Consider the following 24,786-nt stretch of genomic DNA (forward strand, 5'->3'; position numbering starts at 1 on the left):
TAAATGCTATATGGGATTTCAATCCGTGACCTTATGTTAAAATCCCTGTGTTCTATCCATTGAGCCATATGGCTCGTATATATATACGTTTACGTAAACATTGATATTTCGTTTGAATATATCTATACGGAAATAATATTTGTGTTATTGATTGCCTTAATCTGTGTAGGCAGTTCGATGTTTCTAGACGTATAATTAAAGTTAAAATTAACAATACATCGATGTTCTGTGTTTATGTTACATCTAATCTCGCCTTAATATCAAAACTTTGTGTTGAACTAAGGGAATTAAGAAAACAAAGTTTTGATGTAAAAGTACGTATTGATAAATAGATGATATACACAACTATACGAGTTCCGAAGAAACAACTAAGTTTGTTACGAATAAGTGACGTGGAATGATCAATACTTGGTTCGGAGTACGATGATAACGTAATTACGGAAAAGGTTAACGTCCTCTGGGCTTATGATGTCATAACGCGGTTTCTTATTATCTTGTTTCAGTTTTTCGAACTGCCTATTGTTAGTAACACGAAAAACGAACTAAACAGTCTGATTGAGATATAGAAGACTTCCCAATAATTACGTTCACGTTTCTTTTTAAGTTGATATTAAATCTTAAATGTATAGTCTTCTTACTGTAGTTAACATTTAAAATAATTTAACGAATAGCTTTGAGTAATATATATATTTATATAGTTTTATATAGCACTGTGTTTAGTGGATTTCAAATATAAAGCACTTCTGATTCGTCATAAGTTTGTGGTGTACAGTTCGATTATTCTAAAATTACAGAAAATTACTTTCATAAAAATATTCATTGAATGAAACTTAAATTATATCGTGAAAATAGTCATTTAAATTAAATTTTAATATTATATTACACTGTATCGAAAGCAAAATGTACTAAATATACCATAATCCCGTAAATGGACCGATTCAGAAACAGTCCAATTGTTCCAGTGATTAGCCGGAACAAACAGACAGACAGACAACAATTAAAAAAATGCTATTTTGGTATATGTACCGTGTACATATGCATTTAGTAAAGAGCGGGTTGTTTTAATATTACAAGCAGACACTTCAATTTTATTATTTGTATTTAGATAAATTATAATTTGTAAATTTAAAATTAGATTTTCTTTCTATATAAGTCTAGTCACTAAACGTTTAACAAATGAATTGCGACATAAACGAACAAACATACATACGTATAATCTTAAGTGTAATAATAAACAATACGTTAAAAAAAAACAATACATAAAAGAAAACCTTGACACAGCAAATGGTTGATCAACCTTCACTCAAGAACTATAAAAGTTATTAAAGATTTCCGCAAAAGTTTGAAGCTTTAATAGCCCGCTTTGCTTCTGTAATGCTTAGTTTGCTCGCGAAATTCAAACTCAAACCGCAGTTGTTTTTTTTTTGTTTGAACATTGCTTTGTATTACTCAGCATTGAATGGTGTTATTTATTTAATTTTTTCACATATATGGTAAGTAGTCACCACTATATTTACTGCAGTTATATTAATCATTCGTAATTTCACCAATGCGCCACCAATTACACTGGGTCACTCACCCTTTAAACTGAAACACAACAATATTAAATATTTCTATTTCACGGTAGAAAATTTGAAATGGATGGTACCAACACAGACGACGCCCAACGCCATGCTCAAAGCCCAACCACCAAGTTTTTAAATTGATACGTATGGTGGAAACTGTTGTAATGTTACCTCCTTGATGGCTGTCCCGTTATCTAGTGGCGAGCTTATAAGGCTGTAAATCTCAAGGTCCGGGGTTCGAACTAAGGACATCAATCTCAGTAGCAGATCGTCATATATCATCAATACCAGATATATGCCTGCCTATCGTATTATGAGCGAAAATAAAGAGAACACTTACATTTGCATAAACGTCTTACTTGTATCAGAGCTGCAGTCAGAGAGCCATCGTGAATATCAACTAAGGTCACATTTAAAAAAAAAAAAAAACAAATGACATACGAACACAGATCCAGCTAATAAATAATCGTACTATTTGTACTATAATAACTTAAATAAATATAATTAAATACACAAGTAAGTACAAATTAAATATTATTACTCCAGCATTCAATTACCATACCTTTCTCTAGGACAGAAAGTAATACTTCCTTCTAACTAAGCCTTTGTCAATTTCCGGGTCGTAAATAATGTCTATCCTGAAAATCACGTGGATCGAATAATACTATTTCAAAGGAAAGCAAATGAACAAATGTAAAGATTATCCCGTAAAAAAGGCCATAAAAAACGGAGACACTCCGCCTTTTGGGGAAATAACGAAACCCTTTGAGGGGAGGGTTGCTCTTAATTCGATCTTTTTCAGCGTAATCATCCTGCATGCGGAATCAATTAGGTTATTAATAAATTGTACCTTCGTTATGTAACTATGTTTAAAAAAATATAAAAACAAGAAAGAATCAATATACACTAGAATATTTTAAATAAATGGTGATAGGGCTTTGTGCAAGCAGTCTGGCTAGATACTGTCCACTTATCATAATATATTCTACCGCCAAGCAGCAATACTTGGTGCTAAGGCGTTCTTGTTTAAAATGTGAGTAAGCCAATGTAACAGCACAAGGGGAATAATAGTTCCCAGGACTATAATATATTGGGCATTTAAGCGATTTATAATAATTCTTACAGTGTTGATCTATCTATGGACAGAGGTGACCACGTACCATCAAGCAGCCCATCTGACTTTTATGCGACAAATACTTTATTTCAGACTTATAATATTAGTGAAAAATAATGATGATTATGATGTCGTCCTGACCGATTATGGCAGTGGGACTGCGTTATTAAATAAAGATTACTCAATTACCCAATCTTTAGGATAACTTGCACTTACACAGCCACTACACAGGATATTATAGTGCACAGATGTGTATGTATACCCAGGTGCATTTACTATCTCAATCTCATAATCCATTGAGGTGGCAAATCTGACCCGACCAGAAAGTTTAAGCGACCAATGTACTTTCCAAAACACGGAAGTTTACACACTACAGACGCTTCTGTATAAGCTCAAATACTACGGTATTAAAGGTAAAACTCTTGATCTCATTGCTTCATATTTAAGTCAAAGAGTTCAGCAAGTTTTCATTAATGGCATAAAGTCTTCTGGATCTACGTTAAAAATGGGTGTTCCACAAGGAACAATTTTAGGTCCTTTTCTATTTCTAGTGTATATAAATGATCTTCCTCTTTATGTTAAAGGTATTTGTGATATAGTGTTGTTTGCTGACGATACTTCACTGATTTTTAAGGTAGACAGGAAAAAAAATTACTATGGCGATGTGAACGGTGCATTATCACAGATACACGATTGGTTTACAGTAAATAATTTAGTTTTGAATACTCAAAAAACAAAATGTGTAGTTTTTACCCTACCCAATGTTAGAAAGCAAAATTATAATATATCTTTAAACGGTGGCCGTCTTGATGTAGCCGATACTACGGTTTTTTTGGGAATAGCATTGGATTCCAAACTACAGTGGAGTCCTCATTTATCATCCCTGAAAGGAAGACTCAGCTCCGCAGCATACACGGTTAGAAAAGTTAGACAACTAACTGATATTGATACCGCTCGTCTAGTATATATTGGTTATTTTCACATTATTATGTCATATGGTATATTACTTTGAGGTAATGCTGCAGATATTGAATCTGTTTTTAGTTTACAAAAGAGTGTAATCCGACCTATTTATAATCTTGGAGCTAGAATCTCTTCGGGATGTTTTTAACAAAGTAGGAATACTGACTGTTGCGTCACAGTATATTTACAACAATATTATGTATATTCACAGTAGCATTGATCACTTTGATAAAATCAGTGATAATCATTGTATGTGCACAAGAAGTAAGGATAAGCTTAGAACGTCAAGTTTACGACTCCGCAAACTCAATAAATCATTCTTGGGACAAGGTATCCGCTTAAAATAAATAAAATTCCGCAGACATTTTTAACGTTGCCGTTTCATAGATTCAAGTCAATTGTTAACAATCCTTCTTTAAAGAAGGCATATTATTCGATACAAGAGTATATTGATGATAAAAAAGCGTGGAGTTAATACTTGTTGACTTCCAGGCTGGAGACATAACATACATATATAATTGTATTTATCTAACATGACTGTATTTTTAGATATTGAAAAAGAGTAACTACTAAGTTTCTTGCCGGTTCTTCTCGGTTCTTCCGAACCGGTGGTAGCTTTACTTTAAATAGTTTGTTAAATGACGATTCAAAAGTGCTTGTAAAAGCCTACTTGAATAAAGTATATTTTGATTGATTGACTTCTAAATTTTAGGATTTGGACAGTCACTAAGATAAATTCAACAGAAAAACCTTAATACTTCTAATCGGTCCGACCTGGAATTTGAATTCAGGATCTCGAGATCTGCACCTTACATCTATGCACTAGACCAAGTCAATTTAATAAAAAATATTTTCATTGCGACAAATATGATCTTAGAAAAACAGTTATTCAACATTACATTATAAGAAATAATAAAACAAAACTGTGCGTAAAACTTATCCCATTTTATCTTATTTGTGGCGAAGAACATAATATGGTTGAGTTGACTATTGTTTAGACGTCCACATGGCTTTCATTATCTACCTAGAGTTGGCCTATAGCCAAACACTTGGCTAAATCCAGTCTACTCCGAAGGATATTATTAGCAAATCTTGCCAAATGATGGGACTAGAAAACACATTGAGGCCTAATAAAAGGGGAAGTGGACTTATATAAACAAAATTCTTGTTTAATTTTGCATTTACTAAAATTTGGAGTACAAGATTTGTATTTAGTTTAAAAACAAAAAAAATATTTCCATATATATAACTATGCTTATAGTAAACAGAGGAAATATTTGTCTGTTTATCATCGCCTAGTTTTCGGTCGTGGCTTCGCTCGCGTGATTGGGGGAGGTGGTGGTGTTTTAGATATAAATAGTATACCATAGTCGTAAAAGTATCGTATTTATAATATTAATAATAGATCAACTCATAAACTATCGAACTGTTTTATTAACTGTTACGACTATAGAGCTATTTTTACAGATATTTATACAGAAGTAGCATAGCATATATGTATTTCCGTAACAGTAAGTTGAATTGAACAACTATTTGCCACGAAAGTGGATTTGTGTGTTCAGCTGAGGCATAATAAAATTCTAAAACTAAAATAAGTTTTGTAATATTAACTGTAGTTCCTTTACTATCATTTTTTGTCTTGGTTTCCATTTTGTTTATATTTGTTTACGGGAGAATAGATCAGATAACGAATTGCTTATATTGAACTCTTTGGTTAATAAATTAACTACCAAATTCTATTGATCGTTCAGGAGTTTCTCGATCAGAAGCCAATCCTGGGTTAAGAAGGTCATGCTTAGCAAACATGCATTGCCTTTGAAACTGAATCGACACTTAAAATTAACCTCATAAGATAAGAGTATTATACTTTTCTTTATTAATTCTCCTTCATGTATAATAAATTTTTAAATATAAAATACAAAATATATAAAATATATTTAAAAATATACAATACAGAGGCCAACCAGTGGCGGGAACAGGGTCCAAGCCACCGGTGGTCAGGGCCCCAGAGAGAGGAACTTCCTCACAATACGCGCCGTGCCGAGGAGTACTGCCTTCTGCTTCAGGCCCTTGACCCAGCTGCCTAACGAGACCCTCTTAAGGTGTTGGTCGAGGCTCTTGGCCATTAGGCCATTCGCTGAAACGACTATCGGCACAATAACTGCTGTATCCACATCCCACATGTCGACAACCTCGTGAGCTACGTCAAGATATTTTATTATATATGCTTATCCTTCTCAGCCTTCACGAGATTCTCGTCATGAGGGATGGTGACGTCAACAATTATCGTGCGGCGCTCTGACCGATCTATCACCACTATATCAGGCTTGTTGGCGGCGACAGTCCTGTCAGTGATTATAGATCGGTCCCAGTACAGTGTGATACGAAGAGTTTATTATTATTAATAAGTCTGAGGTTCAACATGCAATATTTGATGTTAAAGGACTAACAAACAACGCAATTGAAATACATAATATCTGCTAAAATAACACGGACTAGAGCTTATGATACACTAAGATGCGTTCCCCGCGCTCAATATTGGCCATATAAAGCAAGGCAATTTAGCCCGAGTTTCACTTAATTCCGCCAATAAGCATTCACTGACGCAATTAAATATTATTTACGATTATATGCTTATCTTCTTCTAAAAGTATGACATAATTATATTTCTTCCTTTTCTTTACGCACTGTATCATTGTATGTAGCTACAAAACTTTACGCTGTTAAAAAAAAAAAGTTTATTAAGACTAAATTAATAAATAAATCTTATTATTCATTAAAAGAACACTTTTTAGAAAAAAACGCCTCGATCGGCTCGGGTTCTATCACAGGACACTAATTATTGTAAAAAAACAGCATTGTAAATCTGTTTATTTGAAAAGAGCAACTATGCGAGTTTCTTGCCGTTCCTTCTCGCTGGAGGCTGCTTTCCGAAACGGTGGTAATATTTAAATATCGACAATTTAAAAATGCTTCATTGTGAAATTTACTTGAATAAAATTGATTTGATTTGTTTTGATAAAGTCCTCATTTTACCTATACAAAGTCGGGATAAGTAGGTCAGTTAAGTAATGAGTTATTATTTATGATAAAATATAACTATATAGGTATTTTTTTTATTCCATTTTCCCATCGGATGCTTTATAAACAGACGGATATATTTGAATATGTCAATTAATTCAAATATTGAACTAGTAATGTATTTCATTTTATTGGCAATCAGTGATGATGATGCATTAATTTTAATCATTTGCTTTCAATCTACGAGAAAGCCGAGTTAAGTAAATACTATAAAACGCGTGTGTAACTCTAGGTTTTATTTAATAAAATATTTATTAATTTAATTAATTATTTTAATAACTATACATTTCTCACCAATAATAGTTCGCGGTATTTAAATAAACAAACTAAGACTAGAATGTTCCGTGCGCGCCATCTACAATTTGTTTTCAAAAGGCATATAGAGCGCGGTGAACATTATAGTGAAGCAACTCAAGCGAATAGAAAAAGACGCGTTGTTTGGCACTACCGGGAATTTACATTCGTTTTTGATATTGTATTCGGTTTAGTTATCTAATTTATTAAAAATATATTGATTCAATTTGATCCCTTGGCAACGGGTATTAAATAAAACCTAAACGACCGTCAAAAAGTCTTGATAAATTTCAAAGAACCAATTAGTGTAATCAAATATTTGATCCACAGGACGTCCAGCGCCAACAGTAATATGGCTAATTGATGGCACGCCTGCGCCCCAATACATAGGAGAGAAAACTGATACCCACGTAGTCGTAAATAAACTGGAGCTACCCCACGTCAAGAGAAGTCATTTAAACACAACATTCAAGTGCCGAGCATCGAACACCAACCTCGTCAGCCCACAAGAGAAGACCGTCAGATTGGAAATGAATCGTCAGTATTATAATATATATTTAATAATTACTGTCAAATTGTGTACTCGATGTTACGTCCCATTGGAATCATTATTCAGTAACTCAGTATCGATATCTTTGGTGACATGTATAGAATTCATTTACCAAATATCTTGAGTGCGTGATTAAGGAACACATATAAATAAATAGACGCCATATTTTATCGCTAAGCTATAATAAATGCAGTCATCAAAAACGAGACAACTTGAAGTAGACAGACTTGGTGGTAGAATTTTGTGCAAGTCACTCTGGGTAGGTACCACCCAGTCATCACATATTCTAAATAAAACAATTGTGTTTAACTTCTGAAAATTCACCTCAGATGTTAGGAGAATCGGTTAAAAAAAGGTTGCTCACAATATATTCAATTATATTTGTAACTGCCTCGTTTTATTCTCAAGTGTGTTATCATCTAAAAGTCTGATGTTATTATGTTTCAACGTGTAACGTTATTGTGTATAAGACAAACTTTTTAATTATATATGTTATGTCCATCGAGCGATTGCACAATATATTTTATTTTCAAAATATGTATGACATTTAAATAATGTTAAAATCGTTCGACTAAGTCACGTTCTATGAATTTTCCCCCAAATTCTTTGCTAATTGGTTAATTCAAAATTATCACGCGAATTTTTTTATAAAAAAGAAGTACCGAATCCATGAGAATGTAGGACGTACTTTACGGAATTGGATATATTATTCAATTACCAATTATTTTTATTCAAAAATACTCTTTCGAGTGCTTCTAAATCCAAAAGCTTAGTTTTAAAATGTCGATTCTTGAGGAAAGCTCGATCGAAAGCTCAGCTTTTCTTCTTTGAAAATAAGTAACGGACATTTTTATCAGCTGAAAGATTTAATTTGGGTGAATGTGTTTGTGTGAAAGAGTGTGTGATGTGATATGTATATACGGATTTGATGACTTATTGATAAAACATAAATGTAAAAATCACTTTTTATATCCCATTGCTTGGGCAGGCCTTGCCTCCTCTTCGGAATTATATGCCAACATACAAGCCATCTCGACTCTATTTCCAAATATCTAATGAAATCATGACCTTGAAATACATTTGGCATTTATAAAGCAGTATATCGGAGTTCTTAATTATTTTAATAGTTACTTTTGCAAGTGTGAAATATTGATACTTTAACGCTCTTGCTAATTATCTCTACATAACTGCTCTTGTGTATTATATTATTTGCTTAAATGGTTGTAAAATACAAAACAAAATCAAAACACATTTGTTACAGTGAAACCGACGTTAGTCCAGATACAGAACAAGCCCGTGACGTTATCTTCTGAGCGGTACGTCAGCTTATCGTGTGTGTCAGAGGGGAGCCGCCCCCCGGCTCAGCTGACCTGGTTCAAGGACAATAGGAAATTTAAAAGGGGAAAAGTGAGTTTATTCCCATCAATGTTATTCATGTTGTTTATTTAATGTAAACGGCTTCTAATGACCTGCTTTTGTATTTGATAATTTTAAAATATCCTCTTTATTTCCCGACTCAAATATAATATTTAAATTTGTATGGTAAAATTACTTGGTGGTAGAGAGAGGTAGGTTCGGGTAGATGCCACACACTCAGATATTCTACTGCCAAACATCAATTTTTAGTTCCCAAGATTGGTAGCGAATTATTTATGTAAGGAATATATAATATTTCTTACAGCGCCAATAGTGGTGACCACTTAACATCGGGTGGCTTTTTAGTGTGCCTACATAATATATATATATATACATTTAAATACAACTATAAAAACATTACATAACAATTGCAATTATTTTATTTTATTGCTTTAATCGTTCTTTTTACTTTTATAATTTTTTTCAAATACATTATATAATAATATAAATATTGTAGATTCATATCATACGAAATGAATTTCGTAAAGGACCTTAACAGTAAATACTATGTATGTATTTTATTGTGGTGATTTTCTTATAAATTATTTAGCTAGCTACGCTAAAATAAAGTAGTAAAGGTTAAAAAATATGTACTAACTTAACAAAAAGAAAAATATCAAATTACTAAAAATATGTTTAAGAAAATAAATGATAACTTTTGTTTGCTTTAAATCAACAAAAAACGTATAACGACTGGTTAAACTAGTTTTATACTTTTCCTTATTTTTCCTTTATCTTTACCAAACAAAAAAAAATGTAAACTTATAAGTCTAATAAAATACGTAAGAATTGGAATGTGACCCTAGGATAAGGGGTCTCCTAGGTAACGGGTACTAGGTACTTATGGTATTTGTAACTTATTGTGAATCAGAAATTTTTATTATTATTTTAGGCACTTTAAGCCAAAATGCCGAGATGGCCCAGTGGTTAGAACGCGTGCATCTTAACCGATGATTTCGGGTTCAAACCCAGGCAGGCACCACTGAATTTACATGTGCTTAATTTGTTTATAATTCATCTCGTGCTCGGCGGTGAAGGAAAACATCGTGAGGAAACCTGCATGTGTCTAATTTCAACGAAATTCTGCCACATGTGTATTCCACCAACCCGCATTGGAGCAGCGTGGTGGAATATGCTCCATACCTTCTCCTCAACGGGAGAGGAGGCCTTAGCCCAGCAGTGGGAAATTTACAGGCTGATTATGTTATGTTTATGTTAAGCCAAAATAAAACCCAATATTTTTTATCCTTATCCTAAATACAATTTCAAGAACACACACACGAATAAAATACACACTCACACACACACACATGGAAATACAAATACTAATATTCTATCGTCTATTTCACACGCCGACATAATACATACAACGTTAAACACAAGAAACTAATATAATGGATAGTTCATAAGAATGCCAGCATTTTTTGATTAATACGAGTCTCGTGTCTTTGGACGAAGTATATAATGAAGTTCTATAATTTTTAGATAACAGATGCAATGAACGACACGTGGGTGAGCAGTTCCCTGCAATTCATGCCTCAGCCCGACGACGACGGCGTGCAAATTAAATGCCAAGCGGACAACAACGCTATGCCCGGACAGAGCATTGAAGATTCCTTCAAGTTGGATGTTGTCTGTGAGTATTCATATTACAATTTGATTAAAGGAATTCTGGGACCCCGGCTCGTATTGCTTGTTTTTAATAGAATAGGTTTGTATATTTATTTTCATTTTGGAGGACATGAATTCGTTATTGCATTTCATTGCGAATGTATGACTAATTATTTTTGTCAGTAGCACCATGACTCAGCACTAATTAAAAATATAACTGTAGGTATTAAATACATAATAGGTATACAAATAAGGATCAAATTCTACGCATAGAAAATGAAAAATGGTTTTGCACGAAAGATTTTCATGTTTAGAATTTTGAGAAACAAAAAAAAATGATTCTAGGGCCGAGATAAGTCCAGGGGTTTTAACATCTCATTCTCAACCAAATTTTGGGGGTTTTAACTCGGCAAGCACCTTTGAATATTTATTTACTTAATTTATGTTCAATGTTCATTTCGTGTACGGCGGTAAATAAAAACGTCATAAGAAAACCGGAATGTGTCCGACGCTGCGTCGTGGAATAAGCTCTAAACAATGTGACGACTGATAATTTTTGTTCCTTTTTTTAGGATCCTTTTGTATAGGCATATATACCCCTAATATTTAGGAAGCCCTGTAGTCGAGTAACATAAGAAGCACCTACACGGACTACATAATAAATCGGATCAATAATTTCTCACAAATTCCAATAAGTATAGAAGTATGTGGGTCCCTTCAACGGAATAAAACGCTTGATATAAGAAAATCAACTGACATTCACGTAAATACATCACTAACATCATTTCCAGTAATATATTTCTTTCCCACACCAAATATGAAATGTCATAAACATTTTCGAACAAAAAACGTAATACGAGACTCGACCCAATTTGTTCGGCCCACCTGTTTGCCGAGACAAACGGCTACGACGCAGTTTTCTCCACTTCTTAATATCATGAGACATTCCCTAAATGGATATTGCTACAAAATAAGCAATAGCGAAGTTAAACTCAACCAGTTTTCACATCTCTAACATCGTTAAGTTTAATTATCATAGCTACTTAACACCCTGCATTTATACAAGATATACAAACGCGATGCTTATAAGCCAACTTCGAGTCATACTCAGTGTAAGGCCGTTAAGGAGCTATGTACAACTTCTTAGATTTTGTTAATTAAATTAAACGATAAAATTTGTATGGCTTTAAAACGTTCATGTTTCACTCACATTAATGTCATGATTATTATTATCTTCAAACTAACAAAAATAAACTAGTTTTTTTTATAAATATATGTCACCGTAAAATTTAAATAGCGTTAGATTATAATCTATCTCGCGAGATTGTAAACTGCATACTGCATATACTGCATACTGCTTATTTTTAACGCTATTATCATTGTATAATCTATAGGTGTGAATTTCAGTTAAATTATGTAATTTAAGTTAACCCAAAGATTATAAACTGTTCATAAAAGTTTTATTGTAAATTGAATCCCCGTTCATAATCTTTTGATAGTTTACAATCTCGCGAGATAAATTATAATCTAACGATAACTAAAACTTTACGGAGATATAATAATATATATTTATGAATAATTGTATGGTACAATTATATGTACTATGAATTAAATTGTAAATTATTATATCATGAGTATTCTTAAGAACGTAAGGAACGTAAGGAACTTCTGTGCTCCTCAAATTATACCCAAACGAGTTCATTTTTTATCTATCCAAATGCAACCAATAAAATATGATCTCCCATTTCAGGAATATATATTTTAACATAATCGTTTCGGAAAATATCACCAATATCATGACGCAAAAAGAAACTATAAAGGACAAATATAAATAAAAAAAAAACTTTGAAATAACCAAATATTAAACGTCTTATTTAATGTGATAATATTACTGTTTAGAAAAATCTAATTTGATATGATTTTTTTCCCAAAACATATCACAAAAATGAGAATTTTGGTGTCCTGACATTTAAGATAAAATAGACACTATACACAGAATTGCCGATAAGGAAAATAGATAATTTTCTCTTAAGGAAGTTGTTAAGAAAAGATATTTAATATTAGTGATGAATTAAATATTGGTTTTCGAACAAACACATTTGTGATCTACTTTTAATTTTAAAAACAACAACGAATATTTATTTGAGGAGATGAATTCTATTTAAATGAATATTTGATTAAAAAAAGTTTATTGTAAGATATTATTATGAACCTAGAGATCGGCTGATTGATTCTTAATTACCAAAATCTATGATATCCGTCCCATACAAGGGTTTCGGCTCTCTAACATTCCCGCTCTGCCGTCGTCTTACAGAATATAACATCGTCTATGCATGTGAAGTAGACCAAGTCTCTCCCTCGAATTCCCCTAATACGGACTACACCATAGAGTCACTCTCACAGTCAATTCTGCTAATCATATAAGTACCAGGAGGGACACATATGGTACCTTCGAGTTAGTAATTTGCACTAGCTGGTACGCATTTCAAATAGTACCCCATTATAGTATATCTAGTACTGTTTTATTTTTCATATTTAAGTGATTCGTAGTCATAATTATTACATCTATGTAGGCTCTTCAAAACGCTCTGCTGAAATGTGATTTCAGATTTATTTTTAAATTAAAATCAAAATTAATTTATAATTGACGATTACATCGTAACTTTTCACTTTTATTCCATCCTTATGGTTGAATTTTAAATACTCACTCACTCAAACTAATAATAGAACACCTTATAATTAGTTTAGAGTCGCCGAAGATATCTAAAGACAATCATAGAAAAGGTTGGACTTTCAAAATTAAAATTAAAATATACTGCGGGTATATTGATAATAATAAAAAATTCATCGTAATCAGATAACAATGAAGATATTTAGGAAAATACAACTAGCCAAATAATAGGGTTGCTTTTTATCGAATTAAAATTCAACACCCCAAAAGTAATTGAATTTTAATTCTCTATACTTTATAGTATCAATTAAAAAATCACAATGAGCAATCCCATCAAGGTACAATGAATGTTTTGCCTCTTTATTTTCGTATCTGTAAGCCTTTTGCAGACCTACGATTGAATAATTTGTTTTCATTCTAAACACTCAGTCAGAGTAAAACGATTAATTTCTTAAAGCGCCTTTCATTATCTTGATTACAAATGTTTATATTGAAATATTATACACTATGGCAACATAAACCTATCGTGTAATTGTAGCAAAAATAAATGAGACAACAAATGGAGAGACCCCAAAAGAGACTCGGTTTTATACAATTTTAAAGATAATAATAATTAGCGCTGGAGTTACTGCATAGTACAAAGTCGCCTCCACCAGTGATAATTCTCGTTCCTTTTCATGGGCATTGTTAGATAATGTACATATCAAGATTCTTGGGACTTGTTAAACACAAAGTAAATGCGTAAAATTATGGGCGTAACAATAAACTGAAACATTCTGTATCTACCTTAATTAAATTTGTCTTCCATACGACTTCTCTTCATTTTATACTATTTGCTTTAATTTGTATGATGAAATTATTCACGCTCTAGTGATTTTAACATCAAAGCTAAAAATCACCGTTTATAGATAGATACGTATTATATAAATATACCAGTGAAAGATATTATCAATATTGAGGCCGTGACTTTGTTCGTTGTTTACGCGTTAAGTTTATTGAAGATTGATTATTACTTGGAATACATTTTATTTTATTTATAAGTAACTCACTTACTTAATCTCTTGTTTTAGTAAGGACTCGTGGTACATATTGATGATATTATCAACCAATACCAATCTTTCTGTGCTTATAAGATAAACATTGTGACAATTCAAAGAATACGTAATAAACAGGTTTACATTTCTGCCGTACGACTTAATACGACTTAATAGTCGTATGACAAATTTTGTGATTTTACAGGTGAGCGATTTTTAACTTTCATCTTTGCACTGATCAGCCACCAAATACAGGTTGTGATTAATTTTGGAACACTGCAATGATTGTTAGGTTAAAGAGTATACCAAGGCTTATGATTGAATTAAAAATTTATATTTTAGTAAAAATGAGTAAAATCTAAAATCTTACGATTTTATTCTTGTTGTCTCAAGGTCTTTATTTTAATATGAAACGATGCATATAATCGTAAGTTATACTTACAACGTATAATCCACGAACATCGACCACGCATAAAGTCGCAACTTCCGTGTGCGTTTTATGCGCATATGTCATTTTTTCACAAAACATAATTACATAGTATAAAACAAAGTCGCGTACCGCTGTGTATGCTTTTTTTATCTTTAAAATTAAGGCCGGCAACACACCTGCAACCCCCCTGGTGTTGCAGATGTCCATGGGCGGTGGTAATCACTTTCCATCAGATGAGCCTCCTGTTCCTTTGCTCCCTATAAAATAAAAAAAATTACACAACGGATTTTGATGCGGTTTATTTTAATATATAGATTGATTCAAGAGGAGTTTATATTTATATTACATGCACAATATAGTAGAGAAACACTGTCTATTTTAGAGATTTCTAAAGTGATGTCGTAAATAAACACATTTTTTGCGCTTACATTGCAAACGCTAGCTGAACCCTACGAGATAGATCAAAATAATGTACTACAGTATTGTACACATTAAAAAGGTCTACAAAAAAGTCCGAAATGGTATATGTCTATCCCTTAGGGATAACCTATAAAAATCATTTTTTATCCTTTGCCTTTTACGAGAAATTCTCTTGGCCCTTTACATCGTGTAAATTAAATGAATATTTTCGAAGATATTACAGATTTAAAATGTAGTAGTCACTCTCTATCAGGTGAACCTCCTACTCGTTTGCCACCTGTGCCAAAAAAAATTAAACGATGAGTGAATAGATCTACAACTGTGCACGTAGTTCGACGTGCGTATGTGCGTGCAGTGCACAGGTACAAATTGCACCGAATGCACTGTTGTCGCTCATTGTCATAATCCAATGGCTCGGCAATCTGACACGACCCGAGAGAAATATTTCCGTAAACAAATATTACCGTTGCAAACTTTGTAGTTTGGATCGGTATTCAGTTCTTTATAATTCATATATTTTTTAAATGTGTTATAAATTCACTAGACTAGAGTATTGATAACTCAGCGATCTATACTTTTCGCAATATATTTCTCGTCGACATTCCACATTCAAGAATTCTCGTAACAACTTACTCGAGCATTCTGTTGAATACAAAACAAAGACCACCAAAGCGATCGCCGTTAATACAATAATTATTTATAACAAGTAACGTGGGAATCGTACGAGTTGCAACATCAAGACCACCTACAAACTGCCAACCATCGGTACCGAGTACGAAGAAAACTTCAATTCTGGCTCACGCTTCGAGCAGTAGACACTAGGCTAATTATTTGATAGGATAAACATAATTTCTTTACTTCAATAAATAGTTTAAGTAATTAAATGTTTTATTTGCGCCTCTTGGACTTGCTTATTGTAACTAATGAGGCTTTAAATACGCACAAAAAAACAGTGACTAAAAAACCGCGTATCCATTCGTAATTTAATTCAATTTATTTAATAACAGAACAAGATAATTTAAGAACGTATTAGGAATTGAGTGATATACTCATATTAAGTAGAATCAGCAAAAAAGGAAGAATTCCTAAAAGGGTACATATACAAACTCTAAATTTGCTAAAGAAAAACCCAAAACGGAGGGAGGAGTTATAGCGCAATAGGGGTAAATTATGGCCACTCTCTTAGGTCATAAGCTAAAAGGATGATACCGACGCCAAAATTTTGGATTTGGAAAATATATGACGAGCCACGTTATGTAGCGGATATTATAATAAACACTAATAGTTGATAGATTTTTATACTAAACCACTTGACTGCCTCATTGGTTTAGTGGCTGAATATAAGGTCGAGATCCCAAGGTCCTAGGTTCAAACCCCAGGTTTAGCCGATGCTAAAAAAAATTCCATACAGCCCGGAGTCTGAAAGTTAGAACTGCGTATAGTACCATGGCTCGGAAAGCAAGTAAAGCCGTTGGTCCTGCGTCTGAACTATTTCAGATCGTGTCGGATTTGTCGTCACTTAATAATAAATAATAATAATAAATAAATATTGGACAACATCACAGTCTACTCTAATCCCAATGTGAGCAGCTAAAGCACTTGTGTTATGGAAATCAGAAGTAACGACGGTACCACATACGCCCAGACCCAAGACAACTTAGAAAACTAATGAACATTTTTTCTACGTCGACTCGGCCGGGAATCTAACACGGGATCTCGGAGTGGCGTACCCATGAAAACCGGTGTACACACTACTCGACTACGGAGGTCGTTTACCTTTTTGAGTAAGCTTCGAGCTTGCTCGATCCTGCTCCAATTATAGATATATACCTATGTGCAATATTTTCATCCGACACATACAAGGATTTTTAAGATATTTTCCTTCACCAATCGCGAAATGAATAATTATTTTAACAAATTAAGCACATGGGAATTAAATGGTTCTTTGCCTGATTTCAGGCCGTAATCCTGGGTATATGCTACGGTATGTACTCTATTAGAGCCGAGCTGAGAGCCGAGATGGCCCAGTGGTTAGAATTTCAACAAAATTCTGCCAAATGTGTATTCCACCAACCCACATTGGAGCAGCATGGTGGAATATGCTCCAAACCTTCTCCTCAAAGGGAGAGGAGGCCTTAGCTCAGCAATGTGAAATTTACAGGCTGTTAATGTAATTTAATGTACTGTAATGTAAAATGTACTCTAACCTCAAGGCCATTGCGGTTCACTATTTATTATTTAATGCCAATTGTATTATTAAATAACACATCCAATCGGTCTATACATGTATATATACTGATAACATGAATTATTGAAAATAAATAAATAACAGGAAATATTGAAAATAATTAATATTGTGTACCAAACAACTAAATATCATAATTGTTTACGTAGCCTCGTGTCTATATCTAGGTGTTTTGTTAATTGGCTTCGTCTCTTAGTGATTGATCGTGGTAACATAACGGGGCTAACCAGAGGTATTCAGTGTCGTATCTTCGATATCTAATATACCGTAAGATAATATATCAATTCAGTGCGTATTTGTTAATTAATTTTCCCTTGTGTATATTTCTGGAAATATGTAACCTAATTGGAAATGTGTAATATTGTAGCACATTTACACATGCATAATCAGCATATACTATTGTGCCTTTAATGGATGATTTATGAATAAGTTAATGACATGTCTTTCATGAATGCAGAACCACTCTGTGGCGTAGTTTTCACTGGCGGTTTTTCCGTACTGATACAACTTGGTAACCTTCAAGAAAATAGCCTACTAATATCTTAAAGGCTGGGAACGCAACTGCAAGTCAGTGTTATAGATGTCCCAGAGTGGTCGTAGTCACTTTCCATCAGGTGAGCCTCTTGCTCGTTTGCCACCTGCCCCATAAAAAAGTCTAGACTAGTTCGGTATAGTGCTTCCGGTATTAAGCTTTCATTTATTTTCTGATCTTTATTTTATACCTTTAAGCAGTGGACTGCTCTCTTACTGAAAACGCTTGGACCTTCCACCACCTTTGATGGATAGGCAGAATTTCATCCAACATATACAGAATTGTTCACGATGTTTTCCATCACTACCAAATTCCATGTAAAATGTAAACAGAAATAATTTTTATTGACAGTTGTATTAATAATTAGGTAACATAAGAATAGTAATTATCTTCTCCGTCTTCGATGACATTAAATTGAAAGGCGAATGATAGTTTATTCTAAGATAAAATTATACGATATACTCTTCGTATGTAAAATGAAAATATTCTTTATTCAAGTAGGCCCATAAAAGCAAAAAGCTGTGAATCGTCATGTTACAGAGTTGAATAAAACGTAAAACTACCAAGAAGAAACGGCAAGTAACTCAGTTATTAATCTTTTCCACCATTTTGCTTCTTTGAATACAACGATTTTATAAGGTTTTATTATATATTTAGCTGCAGATGTGAAGTAAATATTATAAATTGAGAAAGAATGAAATAAACACTCTTATATAAAGAGTAAATGATAACTCTACGTAGTTACATATGTCAGTTATAACGGTTTCTGAAAGAATTATATAAGCAATATTAAATCACCTACATGAGCAGTGTTTTTAACGATATGTTAGCTGTTACACTGATGACTAAATTCACTGCAATTTTATAATAATATATATAATATATGTATAAATATATATATATTTTCTTGTGATTAATTAGAAGACAGACTAGCAAGTGGTCACCAATACTCATAAACATTTGCAATGTAAGACAAATTAACCATTACTTACATTGCCAACGCACCACCAACCTTGGAAACTGGCTCACTCAAACTTTAGCAGCAACTAAACAAAACCCTACCAACAAGTATTATATTATAATACAAAATATATTATAAGCAAGTATTATATATATTAAAAAGATGGAATGCCATCGCGCGCGTGCCCCACCGTTTCGGTGGTATACTAATTGCCATAATGAGCTATAATTATTGAAATCCGATAATTTTGCGTAAAATTGAACCGATGCGTTTGTTGTTTTGATAAAACATTTATAAAATCACTTAAAATTCACGTACACAACCTACAAACCTACAACTATTCATTTTTTAATACCAGTAAATTTAATGTTGCATGAATATATGAAAAATGAGTTTAAGTAGCTCAATACTATTTAGACTAGTGGCCATAATTTTATTTTGTTAGGAGTACGAGCTCATACGTCACCTGATGGTAAGTGGTCACTACCGCCCATAAACAATGGCGCTGTAAGAAATATTAACCATTCCTTACATCACCAATGCGCCACCGACCTCGGGAACTAAGATGTTATGTCCCTTGTTCCTGTAGTTACACTGCCTCACTCGCCCTTCAAACCGGAACACAACAATACTGAGTACTACTGTTTGGCGGTAGGAATATCTGATGTGTGGGTGGTACCTATCCAGACGGGCTTGCACAAAGCCTTACAATCAAGTGATTATTTATCATAACATTCGAGTATAATTCATACCATACAGGGTGCCACACACGATACATTACTTGGAAGAGTTTGAAGAATATCATATTTGCAGCTAATTTGTTCTTATGATTACGGTATGATTACGAAAACTTATTAGTTTCTGAGTTATGCCAAATTTTCATAGCAATCGATAGTACATAAATATAATAATATTGTGAAACTAAACCGAAAAGTTTGATTGCGTTTATTGCAGAATCGGTACAAATTTGAAATATTAATTCTCTAGATAGCTCACACATAGAGAAAAATTTTACAGCTCGTATAACAGAAACATTGTTATACGAGCTACGCAGGCTTCGTACGGATGAAGTATGATTTTTATTGCTTTTTTTAATCCCGGAACTGGACCGTGTTTAATCCAAATTATCCAACCTACTTAAACACACATAAAAAAATCATCAAAATTGATCCAGTAAAGTGTTTATAATGCCGAAGAATAATTATAATATATATACGAACAAAAGATAAGCAAGAAAATATTCCGTAATTATTATTTATGAATTAAGTATGTCATAAAGGAGAAATACGTTTTATATTTTTTAAAAATAATAATAAAAGATATGCAAACAAGGGTTCTGTATATTTAAAATTATACACCATCACGCTGTAAGCCAATGGAATATAGCACCTAGTAATAAGATAATAAAGTTTATAATTAATTTAAAAAATCTCGTTTATTATTGTACTTATTTTTTGGAGAGTTCGACTTTTTTACCTTTTTAAGACGACATGCACTTTACATTAATTTCTTAATAACAAAAACCTTAATGTTTCTAAAGTAACTTTTAAAGCGTGTTTTAGTGTAACTTTGCCGGCAAACTTGTTGAAAATTAATTCTATGTAATTTAGCCCAGTCCAGCTCTACGGTAAATTTACACCCGTAAATATGCCAATATCAAGTTAGCATTTTAAATTTAACTTAAATTAGCTTTTTGTTGACCTATTAGGAGAATATATAATAACCTAATAGTCATTAGTCATACATTCATGTCTCATAAAAATATATGTAATTTTATTGAAAATACAAGATAACAAATACATACCAATAAGTTATTATATAGTATTTAACTTTTTCTTTTTTTTTAAATAGTCGTGCGTTAAATACTCTAAAGTGGTATACGTAGCGAATGCACCAAGGCTCTGTCCAAACAGCTTACTCACTGCGGAGTTTGGAATTAGTTTCGACTAATTTAGTCGTTTCTAACTTACGCATTATTTACGAGACCACTATATAGGATTTATTTATCTTTTGTTTTCCAACTCAAATCTAATTAAAGCAATATAATTATTTAAATGTATGCTATAATTCACCTTATGATCAGAGGCGAAATCATTGTCAGTAAACTCAGATTTTACGAAGAGAATTCTGCCATGTATGTACTTACTCGAATAAGAGGAGAGTGGTCAATGCCTCTTCTTTTAGAGGGGAGAACAACAAGACAGATGGTGTTGTAGAAACTTAAGCTCCGCAAACCTTTACCTTTATTAGTCATAATAAAGGAAGATATAAAAAATAGATAACATTTAAGTGAAACAATTCCTAATTGGGTAAGTCCAACTTCGAAAAAGAGGTCAACCGTCGAATCCAACTCGGCTGGGCAGCTTTCGGGAAGCTACGAAAAATCTTCTCGTCCCATATACCGCAGTGTCTCAAGACAAAAGTCTTTGACCAGTGTGTGGTGCCAGTGATGACTTACGGCTCTGAAACGTGGTCCTTCACAATGGGCCTCATAAGAAGGCTCAAGGTCACCCAAAGGGCAATGGAGAGGGCTATGCTCGGAGTTTCTCTGCGAGATCGAATCAGAAATGAGGAGGTCCGCTGAAGAACTAAGGTCACCGACATAGCCCGAAGAATTGCCACACTTAAGTGGCAGTGGGCGGGGCACATTGCTCGAAGAAGCAAGAATTGCAAGAAGCGCACCAGTACAATTAAAAAAAAAGCATTAAGTACTAAGTAGCTCTTTCAACATTTATTGAGAAATCTGATAAAGTATACTCCGCTCCACTCCAAAGGAGAGGGTGCAACTGGACGGAGCGGCTAGTTTTTAAAATGAAGAAGGTATATGTTAAAATTGCATTAAAAATAGTAACATTAAATCTTCGTAGCAAAAGTCTAGATTTTAGTATAGTTAAGTCTGTATGTAAACTTCATGAAAAGTTTATCCATTGCAGAGTACTTGGAGGAGTGACATTGTTGACTTGTCCTACCCGACGCAATGTTTACACGGAAGAGACTAAGAATTAATTTGTTCTCTGTATCAACTCTAACTATTAACAAAATTAAATACATTATCCCGTTTTTTAAGTACACACACACAGTCACTTAAACACACATTTATTAGATACCAACTAGTTGTCGTATGTGGCCTCTAAGAGGTTATTCGCCTGTGATTACTGTTTACTTTAAAAATGAAATAAAGTAAATGTAACTCGTTGATTTATCAAACACTGTTCTCATCTGCGGTTTCGCTCGCGTTTAATGGTTTGGTGTGTCAGGTGTTAGATATAAAAGAAGCCTATGTCATCCCTTGGGGCTCAAGCTTCATAAAAAAATCCATCAAATTCGGTTCAATAGTCTCGCCATGATAGAACAACAGACAGATCCACCGAGTAACTTTCTCATTAATAATATTACTATACTATGGTATAGATTTATTCATACAAGGCGCGCCCGTGCTACTTTAAGTTATTGTATATTTTTCGCCGTCTTTTCTCTACGTCATCTTATGAACACATATACATTTCATAAGCACGATCGTCACTAACATTAACGTCAACAATAATTGAACGTGGACGGACGCGTTCGTAAGTGAATAGATCTATAAGGCATCATTACATAGCAGTTGTATTCTTACACAATGATTTGTCTTTTTCTCGCAAACGCCAAATTACTGATGCGAGAAAGAGAGAAGTCATTGTACAAATAACTATTCATCAAAGTTATACAAGGTTTATTATAAGGCTGTTAAAATAATAGTTAAGTACTTACTTAGACTTTTCTTGTTGTATTTAACTCTTGCACAATTATAAGTTTTTCTCTCTTTGTTACCATTGTAATATTTCTTTGACTGCATTAAAAATGCATTATTAAAAAAAATGGTTGGAGTTTGAATGGTTATATTATCGTATATAAATAATTCATCTATACTAATATCATAAATACGAAAGTTACTCTGTCTGTCTGTAGCTCTGGCAAGACTAAACTACCTAAACGAATTTGATGAAATTTGGTAAGCAAGCTTGAACTCCAAGGAAGGATATAGACTTTGATTAACTAGCAGCTGACGACCAACTCCTAAAACGCGAGCGAATCCATAGGATACAACTATTAAACCGTTTATTTTCGTAATTTAAAATAAACAAAAGTAAAGCATTAAAAGACCAATTTAATAATAAAATAATTTATGTATATATATTTTTTATTTCAATGAAATTTGCAAGCTTTATAAACAGATAAAATAAATTTAACTCGCAGAGTTAGCGTCTGTTGTTTTATTGCATACAATATGATATTAAAAACACTAACTTAATTATATTTATTAAAATTTATAATAGGTAAATTTTAAAACGAACAACCGGATATTGATCACTCCTGACCATAAACATTGGAGCTGTTAGAAGTGTTAACCATTTCGTACATCGCCAATGCGCCACCTACCTTACGAACGAAGAAGTTGCGTCCCTTGTGCAATTACACTGGCTTACAAACCAGAACACAACTATCCTAATAAATGTTGCTTAGAATAATCGACGACTTTTTGATTGCACAAAGCTCTACCACAAAGTATATACAGGGTTATTGGTAATAATAAATTGGTGACTATTTGCGATAATTTTAACCCTCATATGAATGATGCAAAAGTGAACCATTTTTGAGTTATCACGTTTTTTAGATTTTTTCAAAATAAGTCAAAATTGCAACTTTCTAAATTTATAAAAAAAAAGTTTCGATTAAAATCTACTCTTTTCTTCTGATTTATAAATGCATATGGGGGTTAAAATTATTGCAAATAGACACCCCTATCACCTCCTAACGGGAATACGTCGAATTACCAATAACCCTGTATAAGTATAAATATCTTTACAATATCTAGTGTATTGAAAATTTCAGAGAACTAGTATGTGAGAGTGTTCAGTGAGCGATAATTAAAATCTTGTTATATGTCGGGTACTTAACATGAAAAGCAACACCGAGGTTGGTCCAAAAACTAATTTCGACCAACGAATCGTTTCAGGACTCGAGTAACATTTTCAGGGAGATTCAATTAGATTTCACAGATTGTTTCACGAAAAATTCTCTTCTTTTAATAAATGCTCTAATTTTTTTTGTACATAATAAGTACATTTATTCACAAATACTACGATGAAATGTTTTTCTGACTTGTATTGATATTTTTATCATTAACTTTAGAATTAAATTGATGTTATTTACTTAATAGGTGGTACGAACTTTGTATTTTTGTTTTGTTATTAGTGAATTTCTTGTATGATTAATGTACTTTAAAATGAAACGCTAAGCAATTAATTTAAATTATAAAATTCGGTACAGTAAATCCAATTAGTATACATTTCCATTTCCGATACGCAAACATACACTAATTATATAATTGTTCAAAGCATACGAAACCATCGTAGCGCGCGAAATGACTTAATTCTTTAATGGGACAGTCGTCAAAATGAGCAAAGAAAAGCGCTGACTCTATTACGACTAAGGAAATTAATTTCCGAATATAAATAAATTCTATTTACTTCTGCTTGGCGAACCGTAACGCATTTAGAGCGGGTGGAATAGCTTCGCTCCCTTCGTCTTGAATCGTTTTGGCAACAATTTAACGAAGAAATCGTAAATGTTTATTTGGACGACGTTTTCGCGCCGCGGGTCGACGTCGTTATAGGTCTTTAATGACCAATAAAGTGTCAACGCCTGGTTTGAGACTCTCTTCACCTGAACAAACCAGATGTTTCAGTAGTTCGGTAATGATTGTAACATCGCGTGGTTTGCAATCGTTCGTTCAGTGACATTGTATCAACACGCTATTATTATTTAAATTGTCCAAAGTGAATGAAACTATACGATGGTATCATAGGAGGGTTGTATTTGATTGATACTGTTATGTAAGTAAAGTAAACTACAATAA

At 33.0% G+C, this 24,786-nt stretch overlaps 1 protein-coding gene across 1 annotated transcript in view; it reads left to right on the forward strand.

Annotated features, from left to right (window-relative positions):
- The window catches only part of LOC113404293 (synaptogenesis protein syg-2-like), a 117,490-nt gene that overhangs the window by 67,362 nt on the left and 25,342 nt on the right, over nt 1-24,786 (forward strand). The window contains exons 6-8 of the mRNA XM_064217883.1: nt 7,348-7,554; nt 8,829-8,974; nt 10,469-10,619. Of these exons, the coding sequence (XP_064073953.1) occupies nt 7,348-7,554; nt 8,829-8,974; nt 10,469-10,619 (504 nt within the window). The remainder of the gene's footprint in view (nt 1-7,347; nt 7,555-8,828; nt 8,975-10,468; nt 10,620-24,786) is intronic.

This window comes from Vanessa tameamea, chromosome 19, assembly GCF_037043105.1.
Source record: "Vanessa tameamea isolate UH-Manoa-2023 chromosome 19, ilVanTame1 primary haplotype, whole genome shotgun sequence".
Lineage (NCBI taxonomy): Eukaryota > Metazoa > Arthropoda > Insecta > Lepidoptera > Nymphalidae > Vanessa > Vanessa tameamea.